At 35.5% G+C, this 23707-nt stretch overlaps 1 protein-coding gene and 1 long non-coding RNA gene across 6 annotated transcripts in view; one reads left to right on the top strand and one right to left on the bottom strand.

The window, feature by feature from the left end:
- The window catches only part of LOC132028772 (uncharacterized), a 69671-nt gene that overhangs the window by 25835 nt on the left and 20129 nt on the right, over window positions 1-23707 (top strand). For all 3 annotated transcript variants that reach the window (XR_009407540.1, XR_009407539.1, XR_009407541.1), the window contains one exon: window positions 2151-2204. This is a non-coding gene — a long non-coding RNA (uncharacterized LOC132028772). The remainder of the gene's footprint in view (window positions 1-2150; window positions 2205-23707) is intronic.
- ZFYVE16 (zinc finger FYVE-type containing 16) overlaps window positions 1-23707 on the bottom strand; it is a 48963-nt gene that overhangs the window by 14249 nt on the left and 11007 nt on the right. For all 3 annotated transcript variants that reach the window (XM_059418144.1, XM_059418145.1, XM_059418146.1), the window contains 12 exons: window positions 22185-22293; window positions 19102-21344; window positions 18105-18201; window positions 14955-15116; window positions 11337-11479; window positions 9005-9383; window positions 7185-7307; window positions 6353-6508; window positions 5541-5765; window positions 1409-1491; window positions 552-656; window positions 34-181 (listed from right to left, as the gene is read on the bottom strand). In XM_059418144.1, the coding sequence (XP_059274127.1) occupies window positions 34-181; window positions 552-656; window positions 1409-1491; window positions 5541-5765; window positions 6353-6508; window positions 7185-7307; window positions 9005-9383; window positions 11337-11479; window positions 14955-15116; window positions 18105-18201; window positions 19102-21344; window positions 22185-22254 (3934 nt within the window). In that variant the 5' untranslated portion in view covers window positions 22255-22293. The remainder of the gene's footprint in view (window positions 1-33; window positions 182-551; window positions 657-1408; window positions 1492-5540; window positions 5766-6352; window positions 6509-7184; window positions 7308-9004; window positions 9384-11336; window positions 11480-14954; window positions 15117-18104; window positions 18202-19101; window positions 21345-22184; window positions 22294-23707) is intronic.

Below are 23707 nucleotides of genomic sequence, written 5' to 3'. Positions count from 1 at the left end.
ATAGATCAATACTAGAAACCAACACTGACTTACCTTTTCTAGGATGGCCAGTGGCACTGCTGGCCTGTGTTTGATAAATGCCATCGTTTTGTATACAGACTAGGTGAGAATCTGCTTCAGTACTAAAACTAGCTCCAATGCTAATGACATGCTCATTGGAAGAATTTATAACCTTCATTACCTAGAGAAAAACAGCACTCATTTAGAAACACTACTAACATGTTATGTCTTTATTAGTTATAGTCATTCAAAGGGCCACATTTCTGACCAGCTTCAGAATTATCAAGCTTTGGTTTGGATAACTCTGAGAATGTGATGGAAACAAAGTTTTATGATAAAATTACCTTAATTAATACATAAAACAGTAAAGAAAAAAGTTTTAAAGAACAGGATAAAACAAATCCATTAGGAAATAAATCTAAAATTTCAAAAATAGTATTTTTTTGCCATTATGTATTAGACAGTCTGATTCAAAACAAATTAACACACTTTTAAAGAAGTCTAATGTTCAATAATTATCTTCAAAATCTGTATGAAGAAATTAAACTTACATCGTTGTATTTTTTCCGAGGTATTTTTATGCAGCTCTTCCCCATTTCCATATGAATCAATAGCTGATCTATATTATGCAAGGTATACTGGTAATTTCGAAGGTCCTACATATAAAATAATGATATTTCCATAAATCTTAAACTATCCACGAACATTTTACCCATTCATTAAATCCTTTTATAAGACTGTCCAGCATTTTAAGACTTCTGATATATAACTATCAAAATGCCATCTAGAAAGCACTGCCAACTGAAAAAAAACAACTAATCCTTCTAACCACTCCACAATAGTAATAAAGAATATCATTCTCAGGAAGAATTCTGTAGTATCTGGGGGTGAACTCACTTTCCAATTACAGATCTTCCAAACTAGGTCTTCAAAGTAAACATGTGTTCAGTCCACTAAAATACTTTTCTATGGTTATAGATAAAACAATTACAGAAAAAAGAGGTGGAAGGGAACCTGAGCTTATCCAATCCAATTCTTCCTATTACAAATGAGGAAATCTGGACCGCAATTTGCTCAAAATCCCCAAAATGATTGACTTAGTGTACTAACACTTTTGCTACACTTCAACAACTGTGTAGATCTCACATTACCTACAAGTGAAAGCACTGCAGCAGAATGAATCAAAAAACATTTACAGTCAGGTACACATGTATTAGGAGATGTGTTCCAAAAAGCAATTCATTAAAAACAGAGCCCATTTATGCTAAATAAATTAAGTTATATTATAAATGAACTTCCATTATACCAAATATGCCAAATTAAAATCGGAAAATATAAATATGTAGAACATGCTAAACAAAATTTTTAAAATAGTAATGTAAAGACACTTAATAGTTTGATTACTCACAACAAGTAAGTTCATAATAGTATGTCCTATTTCTCCAAAAAGAGGTTTTCGGCCTCTAATACTCGTTAGAGGAGCAGGATATGCTATACACAAGAAGGGAAAACTAGTTACTGTCAAAAAAAAAACCCACAAAAAACCAAAAAAGTCTTGAATTTATTACTTTTACTTCTCATTTATCAAACTTTATGGCTAAATACCAGCCAATCAGTTCTTTGGGGAAAGCGAGAGATACATTAACCTACAGTGTGCATCTATTAGATGCTACACTGAACTGGGAACTTTATATACAACATCTTATCTAAGCCCTAAAACAACTCAGTGAGGCAAATATGTTTACTCCTACTTTACTAATGGGAAAGTAGAGACATAAGAGATTAATAAACTTGCTTATGGTGGCTAAGTTAATAACCAGTGAAAAAGATTTGAAATTTAGGCTTGCCTGATTCCAAAGCATTTCATCTTTTCATTATACATGTTGTTTCCACAAAAGGATGATGACAGGAAAATTATAGTAACTGGACAGAACCCTATAAAGTTCTATAATTTAAAAAGAAATATGAAGAACTCAAGATTTTTAAAGCATGTATAATTAATGTTAAATCGTGCAAATTTATAGACAACAGTAAACTTTTACAGTTCCTGGGTCAGCCTGATAAAAGGGTCACAGAGAGTAAGAGAAGTCAGTGCAGAGAAATAGAAGGAACATGAAGTCTATCACCTAACTACTTTTCTCTTTCTTTAGGGCACTCTAAGTGTTATTCACCAAAAAGGAAAAGCTATTTGGTTGGCAAGGAAGGTAAGACAATTTCTGTAATGATAAAAAGCAGAAATCTTTTTAACCTTCAGTTCTCAGCCTAGATCACTAAGCAAACAAACCTCTCTCATATCTTTTATATGAATATATATCCTTAAAATTCTAAGAAAACACAATACCTGACATCTATTTTAAAAATTTAAGTCAGGGGGCACCTGGGTAGCTCAGTGGGTTTAGCCTCTGCCTTCAGCTCAGGTCTCAGGGTCATGGGATGGAGCCCCAAGGCAGGGTCTCTGCTCAGCAGGGAGCCTGCTTCCCCCTCCCACAGCCTGCCTCTCTGCCTACTTGTGATCACGCTCTCTGTCCAAAAAAAAAAAAAAAAAAAGAAAAAAAATTAAGTCAGAGTGACTCACATCTTTGTTACTACCAACATATTTTTTTAAAGTGTTTTGTTTTTTGAAGATTATTTATTTAGTTGAGAGAGAGAGAGAGAGTGCACACAAGCAGTGGGACAGGCATACTCCCCACTAAGCAATGAGCCTGACATGGGGCTCGATTACAGGACACTGAGATCATGACTGGAGCTGAAGTCAGACACTTAAATGACTGAGCCACCCAGGTGCCCCTATTTTTTAGTTTTTATTTATTTATTTATTTTAAAAAAGATTTTATTTATTTATTTGACAAAGGTCACAAGTAGGCAGAGAGGCAGGCAGAGAGAGAGAGAGAGAGAGAGAGAGAGGGAAAAGCAGGCTTCCTGTTGACCAGAGAGCCCAATAAGGGGCTCAATCCGAGGACCCTGGGATCAGACCTGAGCCAATGGCAGAGGCTTTAACTCACTGAGCCACCCAGGCGCCTCTATTTTTTAGTTTTAAAAAGGACAACTATGTTATTTAGAAGACAGAGGTTGCAGACTAGAAAAAACATGGGGCATTAGTGGTAAAAGACATTAAAATGATAAGATATGATTAAGATAAATGATGCCTTCTTACTCCATCTTTTATGAATAGGGAACATAACATCCTTTACAACTTGACTGAGCTAATTTTATTTGAAACAGTATTTTCAAAAGGTTATGACTTAGATATTCTGTCAGAGTTATAAAGGAACTCATAAATCATTTAAACCAACAGTGAATGGTATTCCAAATACCTCAATGGAAGTGTAGATAATCCCCATTTGAAAATTACTAATTTCAGACCACTATTTTCAGTCTCTAATCTTGGGACTCTAATTTTTTTTTTTTTAAAGATTTTATTTATTTATTTGAGAGTAGGCAGAGAGGCAGGCAGAGAGAGAGAGAGGAGGAAGCAGGCTCCTGCTGAGCAGAGAGCCCGATGCGGGACCCGATCCCAGGACCCCGAGATCATGACCTGAGCCGAAGGCAGCGGCTTAACCCACTGAGCCACCCAGGCGCCCTTGGGACTCTAATTTTTGCCATTAAGTCTTCCATACATCCATTATCTCTAACAAACACATATACATACATACATCATATTTGCAAGTTCATATCTAGAGGCATGGGCACCAGTAACATCAAAATGTCAGTATATCTAAAATCCAGCAGTACACAATGAACTCAAAAAATAGCGAAGACTAATTAATTTCTATGTACAAGCTTCCTCCCATCCAAAAGTTTGCTTTATACCACTTGCTTTTACAAAAGACCCACGTTAGAACCTGTTTTCACTAACTGAAAGAAGTATGAAATAGGTTTTTGTGTTTATGAAATGGTACTGGCTGGGGTGCCTGGGTGACACTGTTGGTTGAGCTTTCGGCTCTTGGTTTCAGCTCAGGTCATGATTTCATGGGTGGTGGGATGGAGTCCTGCATCTGACTCCAGGCTTAGTGCAGAATCAGCTTGTGCTCCTCTCTCCTTCTGCCCCTTGCCTCCTCAAATAAATAAATAAATAAATCTTTAAACAACAACAAAAAAGAAATGGTAATGGTTTCTTTGCTTTATGCCATTTTGGCTTACAAAAGGTTTCACAGGAATGTTCTACTTTTGGACAGTGGGAAAAACCTGTATAACAGGAGATTTTTATCTTCATCATCACTAAACAGCATCATAGCTTTGCAGCTCCAACCCCTGTGATCCTTTGAGAAATCCCACAAGTTGCTACATGGTTTTCCTTCTTTGTGTGTGAGAAAAACAGATTTAGTATCTAGAACTGATACTGACTAAAATACGGGGCAAACTTATAAATTATATGTCGATATAATATGTGATGACTTGAGATTATATACTGACTTAACTTTCCATAAAAATAGCATTCAAGTATTTATAGCAGAGACAAAATATCAGGCTGAATGGATGAAACACTTGATGCAAAATAAACTTTCATAAGCTCTGTAGTTTACACAGTAAAAAACCTGTGATCACATTTCCATTTTGATACTTTTTACACAACAGCATCACATATTTAAAACCTAAATGGTGGGCTGCCTGGGTGGCTTAGTTGGTTAAGCATCCAACTCTTGGTTTCAGCTTAGGTCATGATGTCAGGGTTGTGAAATCAAGACTGGAGCTGGGCTCCATGCTCAGTGGGGAGTCAAGCATGCTTAAGATTCTGTCTCTCACTTTGCCCCTTCCCTGGCTCCCATGCACTCCCCTCTCCTCTCTAAAATAAATAAACAAATCTTAAAAAAAAAATCCTAAATGGTAAAGACATTCCTCACAAAATCAAAGAGTTTACTAAATTTGCCAAAGAGATTTATATCTCTTTCACTGAATTTGTCCATTTTGAAATATTTATAAATTTTATAAATCCCATCCATTTATTTTCCTCCAAGGAAATACCTATTTAATTAGAATCAAATGCCTAAAACTTCATTCGATATGCTTTATATGCAATAAATAAATAATTTCTTGAAAAAAGTCAAGGATAAAGGGTGGGAATTCAAAAATTTTAACACGAAAAATGATTTCGACTTAGAAATAAACATATACATAAATTGGGACCATTAATTCACAATCCTTCATGTTTGGCTTTATGATGTATACAAATTCAGAGGGGAAATCTTTAGGAAATATAGGAAACATAACAAATACAGGAAGCATAACAAAATGAGCTCCCTACAGTACATGCTTTTAAGAAAGCCTTTCAATGTTTTCTGTATTTTGTTATGAGATTAAAAAAAAATTTTTTTTAAGGTAAGTTAATATAATTATGAACATCTAGAAATTCATGACATACCAAGGTTGTCTAGATGACTCATTTGGAAGTAGAAGAGGGCTGTCTTGGAATTTTAAAAGTTTATCAAAACAAAGGTAGTCCCCTTAAATTCATTAAAAATTTTATTTTAATGATATCCCTGAAATTCTTATTTTACATTTATTACATCTGAACCTATGTTATTTATTATTCTAAAACTTACCTTTATATTCGGCACCCAGTCTTAACATTAATCGCATAGGAAACACCTTAGCCCAGGGAATCTCTAGCTTCTGAATAAGAATTCCACAAAGAAAAGGATTACTTGGCAATAGGAGATCATCAAGTTTCTGAAAAGTAGGTGTAATAAACAGAAATCCTCCATGATCCTTACTACTGAGAAAACTCTCAGTAAAAGTTATATTGTCCAAGTTTTCTATGTACTTTCCTGGAAATAAAACCATTAATAAAAAGACTTTAAGTTATTTTAAAGGCATTCTGAGTTTGAATGTTGCAGTATAAACTTTCTTAAATAACATCAATGTGGGATTTCTTTCTTATTTCCATACTTGAAGAAGCAGCTATTGAATAACTTGTTTGCACAAAGTTCAGTTATTCCTGGAGGTTGGAAATTGTGAACAAAAATTTGAAAATGTTTCTAACCATAGGGGGTTTTAAATTTTTCTCTTTACTGCATGACCATGTGAAAATTCATCATCTCTCCCAATCTTAGATAAGTATACAGAACGTATTAAAAAAAAATCAAGAAGGCAAATATATTTCCATCTTTAACATTAAAAAAATTAAAAAAAATTTTAACTTTCCATTTCTAAAATAAAAAAAATAAAATCAGTATAAAGACACTAATCACATAAAATGCTATATTTAAGGAGACTGAAAATGATAACTAAGATCTTTTAAGAAATCAGTCTCTTCACAAAATAAATCTTTAGTATAGTTAGCCTAGCCAAAAACATAAATGCCTGTAATTAATCCATCCCCCCATTCTGAACAGTTCAAAATAAAACGCTATACCTTTTAGAGCATCCTTATAGATGGTGATAAATAATTTGAAGATGTCCTTTGGAATAGTATCTTCATTTGGCAAACATAATAAAAGAATCATAATTTCTGCCTGTCCCAAGCCATGCAGTCCATTGGTCGAGAAGTACCAATATTTGTCTGAGGAATCTTAAGCAATAAAGGCATACAACTATAAATACCAACTTCTCTTAGCTGAAGAAACTAATACAGTTGTATTTTCCATGAAGCACAACTTTTCAAATTCCTTATTTTCCCAAAGTTCTCCTCACAAAAAAACCTTTACAACTTAATTGTTTTAAGATTAATGTAAAAAAGAGAAAGGATCTTTGGAGTCAATTAGTAAATAACACCAAAATAAAAATAAAAGATGTAATAAGATGCTGAAATGTAGTGTGGATAAGAATCAAGTTTGTTTCAGACAATGAAAAGCTGAGAGATTCATTGATGAGTACTGAGGATTATTTACTTCCTTATTTTTAATAAAAAAAATGCTTTCTTTAAAACTGTCTTTATTGTTACTAAATCAAGATTCTTGCTTAAGTTCCAGTTTATCAAAAAGTTATATTTCATATAGCTATATTTCATATAGTCAGTTGTATCGTGAGCACCAGGTACAGCTAGGAGCCCATGAATGAATGGGCACTAATAAAAATCTTTAAGTTGGTTTTAAGTCCCACTGCATATAAATTTGCAAAATATATTCATAGGTGGCTGACAAACCAATATCCATAGGTGACTACTTTTCATGGTTGCCAGTCAAAATTTAATTAATTTCAGAAATCCCACATACCAATTAGGCAAAGAAAGATCAATCATTACTTACAAAATACTAACTTGACATTCACCAGTAGATTAGCATTTAGGACAAATGTAACAGGATGAGAACTTTTGCCTTCAAGAAGCAAAATGATCCGCTCATGAGATGGGTGTTCCTCTACTACAGGCACTAAATCATGAAAGTAACGTATTAGTTAGAATATGACTTCCTGTTAAATATGCTTGCAATAAAAAAATTATAAATTCACTAATGGCTTGATCAAACTTAATAACAAAAGCAAATCCATTTCATAAAAATCAGTTAATACCTAGACAATTAATATATACTCATTTTTACTTTTCTACTTAAAGATATTACTATTGTAATACATATAAATCCTGATATATTAAATTACATATATGACATATATGCAAATATATTGATTAAATAGTATATTTATATAATTTTAGCCCCTGTACAATTATTTTTTAAAGATTTTATTTATTTATTTGACAGAGAGAAATCACAAGTAGATGGAGAGGCAGGCAGAGAGAGAGAGAGAGAAGGAAGCAGGCTCCCTGCCGAGCAGAGAGCCCGACGCGGGACTCGATCCCAGGACCCCGAGATCATGACCTGAGCCGAAGGCAGCGGCCCAACCCACTGAGCCACCCAGGCACCCCGCCCCTGTACAATTTTAAGATAAACATTTTTATAAAGTGGATTTGAGACTGCTAGCCACTCCAATTATAAATTCTGAAATTTGGGGCGTCTGGGTGGCTCAGTGGATTAAAGCCTCAGCCTTCGGCCCAGGTCATGATCCTGAGGTACTGGGATCGAGCCCTGCATTGGGCTCTGCTCAGCGGGGAGCCTGCTTCCTCCTCTCTCTCTCTCTGCCTGTCTCTCTGCCTACTTGTGATCTCTGTCTGTCAAATAAATGAAATCTTTAAAAACAAAAACAAAAATAAATACATAAATTAATTCTGAAATTTACAACTCTTGAAGTAGTCTAGACTCAGGTTGTACATACTGCTTGCTGCCATGTGCCCTGTCACTGACCAAGAATCAAAAGGATCTTGAAAATAACAGGAAAATATGTATGCCATGAGAAATACAGGGCTTAAAGTTTTTCTGTCACTATAGCTACGTTCATGAAATGGCTCCCAGTGATGGAACAGAGAATCCTCAACTTCATTCCCCTATATTATCATGCACAGAACACAATCGTTTCGGGTTGCACGATGCAGCATAATGCCTGGGGTGACAAGGATGTATCCGTAGGGAACTACTCTGAGATGGGAGCTAGTCAGAGAACCTCCAGCTTGGAAAGGATCATAGAGATCAAATAGGTGCTCTTCCTTTACATAGGAAACTGAAGCCCAAAGAAATTAACATGCTTCAGGTCATTGATGTATTAAGTAGCAGATGAGAAACGAAAATTCCTAGCTTTGCTGTCCAATCCAATACGCTCTTTAGGCACTATGCTCCTTTCTTTATTTTAAAAAAAAAAAAAAAGAAGGTGCTATGGAGCGGGAGCCTAAGAAAAAAATGATATGGAGTTAAAACTCTAATAAATGGAAACATTTTCAGGTTTAAAGTGTATGAGTTTCCCTGTCAAACTAAACTTTTGCCTCATTCTAAATTAGGGACTCAAAATGAGATAAATGAGTCATATTCAACTTAAAAGTTCAGATCTTTTTAGAATTTGGTTTCACACCAGACTTTTTGTAAACTAAAGATACCAAGCAATAGTACATATTTCAACCAAACTATCTCAGCTTAAAAAACATGAATTTCACATGTCACAAAATTTACCAGTACATTCTTTGAAAAAAGAAAGAAAGAAAGAAAGAAGACCCTCTTTAAAATTTAAATAACTATTAACCTACCTGATCCCTTTTCTCCAGATGCAACCAGAAGAGGCGGCAAACTGTCCTCATCATTAGGGAGAAGACTAATCTTATTGCAAACATTCTTGTCAATACCACACAGTAACCTATAATCTGAAGTACTAGCAACAGGTAAATGGCTGTGAACTAAGACACCAGTAGGACTAGGTGGTCCCTCAACTTCCGCAAAAACATCATCACTTAGTGTAAAAGAACAAGAAGTAGGTAATCCTTCAGTGCCTGTGCTTATAGGCAGTTTTTCCATAGATGGAACCTGAGAAATAGGACTCCGAATTATCTCATTTCTTGTAATATCTCCTATCTCATTGTTTGCTTTTTCCACTGTAGTAGAATGGGCATGATCCACTGTGTTTACTGTCTGTAAAATATGGAATTTTTAAAAAACCATCAGTTCATGTTATCTATTCAACTATGAAATGTTGATCTCTATAGCCAAAGATACCTTTTTAATAAGAATAACTAAAACCAAAATGGGCTCAGAAACTCTTCAGAAGCCAAATTTGCTAACAAACAGTACCACTTTGCTCCTTTAAATTCAGAAAAGTAAGGTTTAGCTTTACCATATCATATACTTATGTAGATATTAATGATTTTAATTTTATAGACTAGGAGGAGGAGGCAAGGAGAACCTCAGTATCCTGTACTGTATCACACAGTAAACAAACTTAGTTGAACACAACTCTCCTTCAGATACCAGCCAAAAAGCCTGGAGTGGAGATAGGTAGCAAGGGACAGATCGGGGTGGGGGGAAGGCAGGAAGGGGAATGGTTAGGAAGCAAAGTGGTAGGTGTATTCCTCAACAGTAACCACAAACACTTCAAGCCGGCTTCAGTTAAGCCCCTTTCTTTTTAAACTGGGCAAACTTGAGTTAGTATTAAATAAAAAGCATTTATGAACTCAAGTAAAATTTATTAGGCTGTTTAGAACTTTCATTTTGTTAAAATATCAATTGAGGACAGGTGCTTATGGTAATTAGGGCTATTTTGTAAATTCTAGCTCATGAAACCTGACAAACAGCATAGGTTTATATGGTATGTGAAGCAGAGCAGGATACATACCTATCTTGTCTAATATATACACACAGGATAAACCAGGCAACTGGCACAGAGTAGACGCTCAATAAATATCTGCTTACTGAATAAATACATTCCTATTTCATGTATGAATACTCGCTTCTATGAGTATTTTGCTACTTTACAATGAAAGTTCTTAGTGGGCTGGGATTCTATATTACATATCTTTAACACCTATCACATTTGTGTAAATGCAAACATAAATACACTATCAGATACTTTAGTGAATGTTTAAAATCATTAAACAAATATTATCTGGGCATCTGGGTGGCTCAGTTGGTTAAAGCATCTGTCTTCAGCTCAGATCATGATCCCAGGGTCCTGGGATTGAACCCCTGTCCCCAATGGGTTCCCTGCTCAGTGGGGAGCCTGCTTCTCCTTCTCCCTCTGTTGATCCCCCTGCTCGTACTTGCTCTTTCTCTCAAATAAATAAATAAAATCTTAAAAAATTAAAAAACTCCACAAATATTAGTCTAAATTAAATTACTAAATCTAAGTTCTATTTCCCTACACCAGGGGTTCTTAAAATATGGGTCAGGGTTCTCTGAGGTCCCCAAGACCCTTTCAGGGAGTCAGTGGGGTCCTAGGATTTTCTTCATATAATTAACCAAACAACATATCACAATAGACAGAGTGTAGAAGCAGATGTGAGGATCTTTTTATTACGTCAGGCATCAAAGAATTTTGCAAAAATATAAAACAGTGTTATTCCTTTCACTAAACTCTGGTTTAAAATATGGCTCATAAAAATATTATTTCTATTAATATAACTAATTTTAAAATTAATTTTTCCAATTTTAATTTAATTAGATAAATAAATTTATTTATTTTTTAAATGCAGGGCTTGAACTCACGACCCTGAGATCAAGACCTGAGCTGAGATGAAGAGTTGGACACTTAACTGACTGAGCAATCTAGGCACCCCCACACAATTTTAATTTTAATATGGTAATTATCACTAGGTATGACCCACATAATCTATAGCTCTTTGAAGTTCTTAATAACTTTATGCTCTTATCCCTTTATGCTTCTAGGAGCATAAACGGATCTTCGGATCAGTAAGTTTGAGAATCATTACCTTAAACTGACATTAAAAAAGGTAAAATCTATAATATACTACTACATTGTATGTTTGTCATTTTAGGAAGGTATTAAAACAAGTACTCTAATAATCACACACGAAATATATTTAAAATAAAATGTTATTAAATTAACAAGTCATTCTTTAGATTCCTTACCAAGGGCATATCAGGTAAGAGAGGGCTCATGTCTTCAGAACATCTTTTATTTCCAGATGATAATTTTGTTGTATCTGCAACTTCACCATTGGGCAGTATACCATCCGCAAACCATACTCTCTTCTGTTCTTTGGAGCATAATCCTAGAATCAGTTTAAAAAGTAAAGCACTTTAATTTGGTATACTGCAATGGTTTAATACTAAATCAATTGGGAAATGTTTTCAAAACCTTTTTGCTATCCACTGGGAAGACCTGCCTTCTCAGGGCTGCAAAGGCCTAGAGAAATGGCCTTTTGTGATTCATCTAGCTGGAATGGAAGTCTTTTCCTTTTTTTATACAAAAGGCAAGAGTAACCCAAGGAATCCCATATTCAGAAATAAGAGTGGATCGGAAAGGTTATATCTTAAAACACTGGGGGCAGACTTAAAGCCCATATTACTAGGTAATGAGTGAAGAATGAATAAAATTTAAAGACGAAGGCACAAGGTAAAAAAAATGTAGACTGGAAGATGACAGATAAGCGAAGAAAAACATAGGAAGAACAGAAAAAAGTATAAAAAGACTTAAAAAGATATAGGATCACTTGTGCATCAGAGGTCATTTTCTTAAAATTCTTTATTTAAATTAGATCATTTCTTTTTAATGTATTTAATAAGAGAAACATGTTATTTTTTGTTTTTATAATGTGGATACAGAACTTTAATATTTTCCTCCCAAATTTGGAGGAAGTAAGTAGGTATCAGAATAAATGTGTGTTCTCTTTTGTTACTAAGCATCCATCCACCACAGAGGAAGGTTATCAAAATAGCTGCCAGATGGTTTTAGGACAATATAAAAATCAAAGGATCAACATCTGCCTTCCAGAACACAATACAGATAACACTGAGAAAACTGGAATTACATACAATTTTTGCAATATGGGTAGACATACTAAATAAGGTATCTTTCAGATATTTGCAATCCTTTTATAATTTAGTAATTTAGGATGTCAATATGAAAGAACATGTAAATTTAAAAAAATTTTTTTTGGTTGTTGGTTTTTTTTTTTTAATGTATTTATTTGACTGAGAGAGAGATCACAAGTAGGTACAGAGGCAGGCAAAGAGAGAGGGTGAGCAGGCTCTTCACTGAGCAGAGAGCCCAATGCGGGGACTCAATCTCAGGACCCTGAGACTGTGACCTGAGCCAAAGGCAGAGGCTTAACCCACTGAGCCACCCATGTGCCCTGGTTGTTTTATTTTTTAAGATTTTATTCATTTATTTGTCGAGAGAGAGAGAGAGCGCGCACAAGCAGGGGGAGCAGAGGGAGAGGGAGAAGCAGGCTCCCCACTGAGCAAGGAGCCTGATGCGGGACTTGATCCCAGGGCCCCAGGGATCATGACCTGAGCCAAAGGCAGAAGCTTAAAACTGACTGAGCCACTCATATGTCCCAAGGACACGTAAATATTTTTAAAGCATATTTATTCATTTTAGAGTTGTAACATATAACCATATATGCTGAATCTCCTTATCTAAGTTATAATGACAGAATACAGCTACATTAGATAAAATGAAATCCAAAGTAATTATCAGAAGTATCTGAATTTGTTTTTAACTGACATTTACAGTTATTTTCTGGCAAGTTAGAGACTAATAGTTTGTATTTTAAAATGTACACAGGCTTGGTTGGGGAGCCTGTGTGGCTCAGTCACTTAAGCAGCCAACTCTTGGTTTTAGCTCAGATCACAGTCTCAGGGTCCTGAGATTAAACCCACTTTGGGCTCCACACTCAGTGGGGCATCCTGAGAGATCAGGGCACCACTGAGAGAGTGGATTCTCTGTCTCCCTCTGGCCCTCCCCCAACTTGCTCATTTTCTCGCTCTCTAAAATAAATAAATAAATTCTTTAAAAAAAGTATATAGGCATTACTCAAGGTCCTAAATTACAACAGATTATATAAAAAGAACAGAGAGCCCAAAAAATTTTAAATAGATTAAAGAAAACATATTTATTGTGGTAAAATATAATTTTAAAAACAGATTTTTAAAGAAAGGGAGGTATGCCAGTTATTTACCTATTGTCTCTCAAACCCAAGCCCACCCTTTCATAAGGTGCTCTTTGATGCCAGGTCGAAGTCTGGAAAAGTACAACTCCCAGACCCCCTTGTTGGCTGGCTCTGGTCACGTTCTGCCAAGAGCACTGGTGGGAGACTGGAAGGTGGGAAGAGAAATAATTCTGTTTCTAGTTCCTGCCAGGATCCTTGCAGCAGCGGTACCACCAGATATAGGTGCATGCCCTGTGATTTGCAGTACTCCATACATCAAGGCTGGAATACTCCTTCATTCAACTGAACACCAATCCTATGAAGCCCCTTGATGGTTCCAGCATTTGCTATTTGGTGTTCTTCCAGAAATCATAACACCAGGCATACCCTGAATCCCAGGTCTGAGAACCAAACACCTCTTAGTACTCCGGAACTGAGTTCTAGAATATTGCCTTCCACCTTTCATTACTCCAACCCTAGGAGCAGTGGTTGCTTCCAATAGTTAGTAGTCTCTGACTCACTCTCTGAGTTGCTCTTCCAACCTTCTAACACACATACGTACCAGTTCCCTGTACCCACCACCAGGCTCACCTAATTCCTCATCCCTCTCCCCTCCAAAACCCTCATTTTGTTTCTCAGAGTCCACAGTCTCTCATGCTTCATCTACCCCCCAATTTCCACCAGTTCACTTTTCCTTTCTTTCTCCTAATGTCCTCCACGTTATTCCCTATGCTTTACAAGTAAGTGAAACCATATGATAACTGACTCTCTCTGCTTGGCTTATTTCACTCAGCATAATCTCCTCTAGTCCCATCCGTGTTGATACAAAAGTTGGCTATTCATCCTCTCTGATGGAGGCATAATATTCCATCGTATATATGGACCATATCTTCTTTATCCACTCGTCTGTTGAAGGGCATCTTGGCTCTTTCCAAAATTTGGCAATTGTGGCCATTGCTGCTATGACATTGGGGTGTAAATGGCCCTTCTTTTCATGACATCTGTATCTTCGAGGTAAATACCCAATAGTGCAATTGCTGGGTCATAAAAGCTCTATTTTTAATTTCTTAAGGAATCTCCACACTGTTTTCCAAAGTAGCTGTACCAATTTGCATTCCCACCAACAATGTAAGAGGGTTCCCCTTTCTCCACATCTTCTCCAACACTTGTTGTTTCCTCTCTTGTTAATTTTGGCCATCCTAACTGGTGTAAGGTGGTATCTTAATGTGGTTTTGATTTAAATCTCCCTGATGGCTAATGATGATGAACATTTTTTCATTTATCTGTTAGCCAAATTTTTCTGATATCTAGTCTGGTCTCTCTGTCTTCACTAAACCTTATCAGATTAGAAATTCCATTAAAAAATTATCTTTAGGGGGTGCCTGGGTGGCTCAGTGGGTTAAAGCCTCTGCCTTCAGCTCAGGTCCTGATTCCAGGGTCCTGGGATCGAGCCCCACATCGGGCTCTCTGCTCAGCAGGGAGCCTGCTTCCTCTCTCTCTGCCTGCCTTTCTGCCTACTTGTGATCTGTCAAATAAATAAAATCTTTAAAAAAAATTATCTTTAGTCTAAGACACATCATTTTCTTCTAGTTACCTTCAACATTTGGTTGTTTAAGTGCTGAGATCGGTAAAGTTGTAGGTGAAGATACACTGGATGTTTGGGTCTCCTGAAGAGGCTGGATGGTGGCACATTCATCAGAATGATTAGATTTAAGATTAGAACCAGTTGGACTCATCATCCTTTCAAATGCTTGAGCTAGAAAGGGAAAAATATTAAAATATTGAAATACTTTTGAACTTCAAAGTAAATTATGATAAATTATCTATTTTTCAAGTTGTGAAGAGAAAGAAATCAATGGCTAAGCAAGAAAAAGTAGTACTTGGCAAAAATAATGTCTTTTCTCCAGTTGGCAGCACTCCACTTCAGTATAAGCTACCAATTAATTACTTCAATATTATATTTGGCAAACGTTTATCTACTAAAGAAAGTAACCGTTATTTAATATGACTGTGTCTATTTTTGTCCTTGTACCCCTATAGTTTATTTACAATACAGTTCACAGTGATTTCTTTAAGACATAAACCCTCTCACATCATTCCTCTGTTTAAAATCTTTTAATGGCCCCCAAGTGGAGTGAAGATTTCAGTTGTTACAGTGGCTCTCAAAACCCTACATAGTCTATATCCCTATCTCCTCTGCCTTCCCACTTAGCTCTCTCTCTGACCTCATCTGTCACTACTATCCCATTATTCAGTATGATCCAGCCATCCAGGCCTTCTGGTTCTTCAACAAGTCAAGCAAGCACTCACCTAGTCTTTGCTCTTGCTGTTCTATTTGGACTGTTCTTTCCATAAAAACTCACATAGCTTTATTTTCTCCCTTCAGGTCTCTGCTCACATGTCATATTATCATAAAGCCTAACTCTGCCTATCATTAAAAAATACTACCTCTTGGGGCACCTGGGTGGCTCAGTGGGTTAGGCCTAGGCCTTCAGCTTGGGTCATGATCTCAGAGTCCTAAGATCAAGCCCTTGTATCAGGCTATCTGCTCTGTGGGGAGCCTCCTTCCTTCTCTCTCTCTCTGCCTGCCTCTCTAACTACTGTGGTCTCTGTCTGTCAAATAAATAAATAAAATCTTAAAAAAAAAATACAACTCTTGCCACCAATCTGTTACTATCTATCCCTCTTATACTCTAATTTAGGATATTATCACCATCTGATATTGTCTTTGCTTACTGTCCATCTCTCCCCACATACCTAAGCTTCATGAAATAGCTCCATGAGAACAGGACTATATTCTGTTCACAGCTGGAACTCCAAAATGCAAAATAGTGCTTGAATACTGCTGAATGATTTTTCATCCAAATGACATGGAACAGCACTGGTAGCTTTCCCCTCATTATTTCTCCAAACCAATCTGCTATAAATGTCACCATTGCTAAAGTAATCCTCCTTGAGTACCCCTGAATGATAGCACTGTCATGAAATCCTCCTTGAGTACCCCTGAATGATAGCACTATTATTTCAACTCACAAAATAAAACCTTACCCTGGGTTTTGAGTAATGTCCAACTTGCCCCAAATCTACCTAATGGCACTCACATGCAAGATTCCCTGAAACTTATACAGTCTCAGCACAACTTCCTCATTATCCATAAGCTCTAATTAAACTATCTTTCTTTTAATCCTTCATGGAATTTGTCTTACAAACCTTGAGCCATCTTTCTCAACTTATTTAATAACATTATTTTAAATGATCACTTCTACCATCTTCCACCTTAAGGTTGATATTAAAATAACTGGTATTTGTTTTTTTGTAGTATAGAAATTAGTGTTAAATAGAACCCTAAGTGAAAATACACACTATAAGATATCATAACACAATAAATAAAACAGACAACTAGATAACCAAATTCATTTCAAGATATTTTCTTTGATAAAGCAAAGCATGATCTCAATATCCTACTGCGTCTCTTTAATGGCTATACTTTCTCCTCTCCTGGACCCTTACAGTTAAAATGTTTTAATGCTCACCCAAAAATCTGAACTGTCAACTCAAGTAATGTTTCAAATCTTAATGGCTAATTATTTTCAAGTGGGGAGGGAGAATTATGTGGGAACTTGCTCTCATATTTCTGAATTCCAGCAGGTTGTCTAGCTAATAGCCCCAGCAGGCTTCTAGACTACTGGAATAGCACAGGAAAAAAAAAAAACAACTATAAAGTCTTAAACTAATCTCTTCATAAACAAGGTTGGTAAGATGGAAATATAAAAAGTTTACACTCTATTATCTTCCAGAGCAGAGGTCAACAGCAGGGAGAAAAGCAGCTTACCTCAGGCTAATAGACTCACATCAGAGCTTTTTGGAGAATTGCTGAAAAAATTTATCTTCATTCAAAAGAGAAAAACAAATTATTATCAGGTATTTATTCTCCTGGCTAACAGGAAGCAGTACCTGAGCTACTATACAGGTCTGGTATTGAAAAGTCCCAAGTACTATTTGCTGGGAATTAAACTGTCAACAAATCTTTGAAAATGCCAAGTACTCCAAAGGCCAAATGTGTCTTTGAGGGAAAAAACCCACAATATGATGCATACACACACATACACACACACTCTGTGAGAACACAAGTAAGACCACCAAGACTATTGCTGATAATGGTAGCTAAGCTAGGGAGCCAAAAACAATGGGAAATACATACAAACAAAATTCCAAAATTGAGAAGGGAAAAAAATATATGAGACAAAATGTGCCAATACTGTAACAGTCCTATGAACTTATCTATAAAATCATAAATATTATTAACTTATTTTGCATTCCCATTTAGGGTATAATTTCCAAAAAGGTGGGAAATATTACCTTGCTTTATGCTATTAATTTATAACACTGAATTCTACTTATTGTTAAGTATTCTGTAAATTTTTAGATTAAGATGATAAAGATGGCAATGATGATGACAAAACAAATAGGAAGATGAAATGCAGCATTTAGGGACTTGGTACCTGTTAAAAGTTAATGAACTGCCACTCCAGAAGCTGAATGCTTCCTTTCCAGACTGGTAGTATTAATTGTGAGAGTAGAACAAAAAGAAGAGAAACCAAGCCATGGGATGTCCCACCTAAGCCAGATAAGTCAACACTAGGTCCTCGCCTTAAGAAAATAAAGAAGTTTATCTTTGTCACAATCCAATTGTTTTTATGATATATTCAATTACTGGAAGAAAATATGTCAGGTTAATACTCACCTTTACTAATAGTCTCAAAGCAGACTACACATACTCTTGCTTCCTTTTCCAGATATTGTAGTTTACATTTCCTATTACAACAGACACCACAAAATACCTATAAAGAATAAAATATCAAATTTGGTTTTGTGTGAACCATATTTATACCTATGGAAGGCAGGGGAAGAGGCAGTCCAAAATCTAATTAACCAAACACCATTTTTCTGATTACATAAATAATTTTTCTAATCACTATAATCACAGGTAGTTATTAAAATGGTTCTTTTTTGTTTTACTTCAGTGAGATTCCTGCAATTTAAAATTGTGTCTCTGACAAGAAGAATTGCTTTAAATCAATTCTGTTAATTAGAAAAGAACAAAAATTTTCTTTAATGAATAAGTTTGTAAATTTAAAAAGCTTTCTGTGGTCCTTTATTTAAAACTTTTAAAAGCAGAGTATTATTATTATTCTAAAAGAGAGGAGAGTTGATCTGAGACCAATATAATACTGGAAATTGCTGAATAAAAAAATGCAATGTTATTTCTATAGGCAGCCCTTAGAGTTTACAGACAAAGCAGTCAGAATGCAAACAGGTCAGCTTCAACATTCTGAAGCTGTGGCAGCCAATTTGCTTTTTCCCCCTCTATGTTTCCCTAGATATAGACTATAGCACTAACTGCAGAGTGGTCTTGAAATTAATCCAATGACACAGGGGGATATGACTGAATTTGGGACATCTTGTGTTAATGTTAGAGGGATAAAAACATATTCTTAGATATCACAAAAACTAGTAATTAGCATTCCTCATTTCCAAGTACATTATATTCAAGACAAGGTAACATTCATTCACCCTCAAGCAATCTGTAAAATGACAGTGGTTTATATATTTCCACGTAGGTGAAAAATGATTTTAAACTAGCCAAAACTTTTAATCATCTCTTAATCAGCTTTTCTGTCACATTAAATTTCATTTAAAATGTCTGAAAAGAATAAAAGACAAAGATTTTTATAACTCACTTTCCCACATGCTCGGCAGTGGTGTCGCCGTTTTGTAAATGTAAATTTGACTTGGCAGTTCATACAGTTTGGAGCTTCTGAATCAGGAACCCAAGTAGGTTGTTTCTGGCCCAAAACCATGCCTTCTTTGCAAGTGTTTACAGGTAGAGATTCTTCATTCACAGTTACAAAAGTGGATCCACCTTCAAAATTACTCTCTATATCGATGTAATTAGAGTTGAAGCTAACCTGAGGATCAGTTGTAGAATCGGTAGTACAAGTGGTTGGAACAATCATATTTGCTATGCTGGGCTCACTTTCAGGCGTATTTGGAACATCTGGTTTATTTGGTTCTTTTGAACCCCTTGGTCTTGATGGAATGTTAAACAACTGCTTTGGTCTGGCCCCTCCAACATGAACAGATTGACTGTTAATATCAGAGACTGATAATTCATTTGTAATCTCAGGTTTACTGTTAGATAGCCCTTGTTCAACTGGAACTGTACTTTTTTCCCCTAAAGAAAGGCCACCATTTTCTGTAGTATTCTGTTTATCAACTGTTTCACAAATCATATTAATGCCAGGACTTTCTCCAGTAGCGCCTGTTTCAGCATTGAAATATGTATTACTGATGTTCCTATCATCTGGGCCTTTCATGTCTATCTGAATCATTTGAGATTTTGAGTCATTCACACTTTCTTCAAACGATTTTACGTTACTGGTCTGAAGATACTGTTCAGTCAGAAAGGCATCAAGTTCAGCATCACTAATTAGTGCACCACTTTTCATGCCTTCATCAATATTAAAATAATCTAAATCTTGCCCATCAATATCATTGCCTGAAAAAGGGAGACTATCACAATGATCAGGAAACTCTGGGGCATTAGCACCAGAAGGCTCCATCTGAGATTCTGTAGCTGTAGAAGGATTTGCATTACCAGGGTGATCCAAAGACTCAACTCTGATTATCATCGGGTTGGACTCTACCTTTCTATTTCCCTGTTCCACTATGCTTTTACATTTTTCTTGTTTCAAAAGATTAGTCTCCTCCAATGGTTCCCCACCCAGAATAACACTCTTCTGTATTTCTTCATGTACTGGCACTGCATCTTGTATGTTGTCTTTGTGTTCATTCTGTGGTAAACAATCACCATGTGCTTTGCTTTCAATTAATGATCCACACAAAGACCCAGGTACTGGAAGACAGGTCAGTGAGGAGTATATTTCTTCACCTGAAACATGTAGAGCTGGAGAGGAATCTTGAGTTACATCTTGATTATCATCTTTAAGATCTGCATCTCTTGAGCCTTCTTTTGCAGACTGTTTTATAACTATAGCAGTCCTATCTTCCTGAAAGGCAAAGTCTGGTAATTTCAAACTTTCATCTTTTGCATTTGAATCATTTAAGTATAAATCTTCATTTTTTGGAAAACTGCAAGGCAAAGCACTTGTGCGGTCTCCTTCTACTAAACATTCTGTGGCAGCTATGACTGCCACATCTACTTCCTCTTTTACCAAACCATTATTGGCTTTCAGTAATTCACATGGCTGGTCCTTGTGCTGTAGACTGTCTTTGGCATCAAACATTTTGGAACTTTGTTGAGTCAAAGCAGATGGCATGTTAAAATCAACAACTGGTTCTAACTGATTAAAGATCTTTTTATCCTTTAAATTCTCTTTCACACTGTAATTACATGAATCTGAAGTTGCTGTATCTACTTTTGTACCCAATTCTTCAGCCTCACTAATTTCTCTGTTTTGTAATTCAGAGTTGACATCATTCTGTTCCTCTCTGACACGGTCCGCTGAAGCAGCACAAAGAGTTTCTGGCGCTGAAGATAAATCCAATCCAATCAAAGAATCTGCACTAGACTTAAAATCATCTGGCAATAACTGTTTAATATCTTCTTCACTATTAGTTACATGAACTAAGTTACCCATGTCACTTATCAGATCACAGACAGGTTTACTACATCGTCCCATATAGAGAGGCTGGATTTCATGTGAAGTGCCACCATCAACAGAAGAAAGGAGATCAAGTCCTGTTACATTTTTTTCATTTTGTATGGAAGCTAGTCCCTCAAGTGTTTTGTTAAGGGAAATCTTATTTGTTTCATAGCATGTTTCTGATGAGGCACAACAATTAATGCACTGTTGATCCTTTGGTAGCACTGAAGTCAGCTGTGAGGAAGCCAACTCTGAAGAAACTGAACAGTGGTTAGAATCATAGGCGTTTTGCTCATCTTGGTGATAATCTTGTTCATCTAATTAAAATAGAGATATAATGTTATTCAGAAAAGCCAAAGCAAAATTATCACAAATACGTTTTTTAAGACTCCTAAACTAACTAAACTTTTGTTTAGATCAGAAATAGATTACTCTCTTACAAAATTATAATAACTTCCAAAAGTAGTTTTATTTAAACTACTTGGGGCTTTTACTTTTCAGTGTAGATGTCACAGTGTGATAGAAGTTCCACTCAAAATAACTCAGTTGCAATATAAAAACCAGAGTGAAGAAGAGCTCAAAAACAATCCAACCTCTTGGTTCTCTCTCTGGTTTCCTAGTCTTCATTATTAGATGAGTAAAATATCTCATATTAATGAAATGCCAGTTTATATATAGTTTTTAAGCTGCTTTTAGCTGGCTCATATGTTGATTTTTTTTAAGATTTTATTTATTTATTTGACAGAGAGGAATCATAAGTGGGCAGAGAGCCAGGCAGAGAGGAGGGGGAAGCAGGCTCCCCTCTGAGCAGAAAGCCCACATGAGGCTCAATCCCAGAACCCTGAGATCATGACCTGAGCCAAAGGCAGAGGCTTAACCCACTGAACCACCCAGGCCCCTCATATGTTGATTTTAAAGGTCTTTTGGTTAAATTTGTGTCTGTAGAGAAAAGTTTTACTTTCTTTATTTCTATTTTTGGCTATTGGTTCTATTCAGTGTAAGAACAGACTAGTATGTTATAATGAAATGTGAACTTACACAATATAACCATGTGACCAAAACTGAAACCAAATTTTGCTAAGAGTACTCTATATCTGGATAACTGAATCACAGACACTTAAAATTTCTTTAGTATCAAAAATTAAAAACCAACAAACCTGGATTCTGTTCAAAGTCATCAAGGAGTTTGTCCAAGTCACTGACTGCTGCTTTAAAATAACTATCCATCCTTCTTGTACACTTATTCAGAATTTAATCCTTATATGCCTAGAAAATAAAAAGTTATGAAAGTTTAATTCTCTAACATATAAATATTATGCCATCTACTGAATACCAAGAAACATAAGAAAAAGATACAAATTGCTTTGAGTAATCTATAATTTAGTTGGGGAAATTGCCTCCTTATATACAAAATGACATGAAAACCAACTGTAACAACATAACATACAATACACTATTGTAAATTTTAAAAGACTTATCTAAGTAACTCATGTTATATAAGTTACATAAGTCAAAGAATTCATAATTGAAAGTTTAAAATAGTTATAAGTACCATATGCCAAATATAAGACAAAAATATAAAACATACTACATACAAATAAAAATACTTCACACAAAAACTTGTTTGATTCAACAGAAGTGGTACTTCAAATGCTTAGAGCTTTAGATGCTTATATCAGAACAGAAAAAAAGATTAAAGACTAATAAACTAAGAGCAGGAGTTAAGGAAATAGAAAATGAACATACGAAAGAGGTACAAATAAATTAGTTTTACAAATAAAGTAGATAAACCAACTCCACAAATGAGCCTGACACCTTAAAGGAATCTATCAATGACTAAAGGGATAAAATCAAAAGGGCAAGGAGCCTAATTGATAGGGGGCTCTTACCATCTTAAATGGGACAACCAAACATCAAATGAATGAAGGCTACAAAGTACTGAACACAAATCAAATAGATAAAAAACCAAGAGATCACAATGATACTAAAAACAAAAACAAGTAACACCATTCATTAGAGGGTTGCCAGGGCACAAACTCATTACTCTGAGAGTTCATATATTAAGGGAAAAGAGCAATAATTTATCCACCTCTTTATTTACAAAATGTACTTTAGACTAATAAAGTAGCTGCTGAGGGAAATTTCTTTAGATAAGAATTCCAATCAATAAATACAGATGGGTATTAAAATTTTAAAAATTATCTCTTGGAAATCCTTAATGCAACTAACAGACTAGGCAATGGTTATCAATATATTCTAGAAGTGTGAGATGAAAGGTTGGAGGGTAACTTTATAATGGTGGGAATAGGCAAAGACATCTGACTTCCACTAATCAATTTTACCATCAATAAATGTGGAAGACCCAAACATTATGTGCCTGGTGTGGAAGATACAACATCACATGTAATGTATTCCTGTCCCAAAAAACTGAACCTGAATCTAATCAAGCATTTAGAACTGTGTATTTATAGGAAATCCAAGCATAGAGGGACAAGTTAGGTGATATCAAAATAAAGCTATCAAAAAAAAAAAAATAAAGCTATCAGCTAAACCCAGAAAGTGAAAGACTCTACAGCAATGTCCCTTACATGGTCTCTGGCGAATGACCTTTAAAAAAAAATTTTTTTTCCAATCTGTTCCATACTGTTACCTTTGTAAAGCTCAATAAAAACAATAGAAA

This window comes from Mustela nigripes, chromosome 12 (assembly GCF_022355385.1).
Source record: "Mustela nigripes isolate SB6536 chromosome 12, MUSNIG.SB6536, whole genome shotgun sequence".
NCBI classification, from domain to species: Eukaryota; Metazoa; Chordata; class Mammalia; order Carnivora; family Mustelidae; genus Mustela; species Mustela nigripes.
Note: the sequence above shows the minus strand (reverse complement) of the source record. Positions and strands in the feature narration are given on the sequence as shown.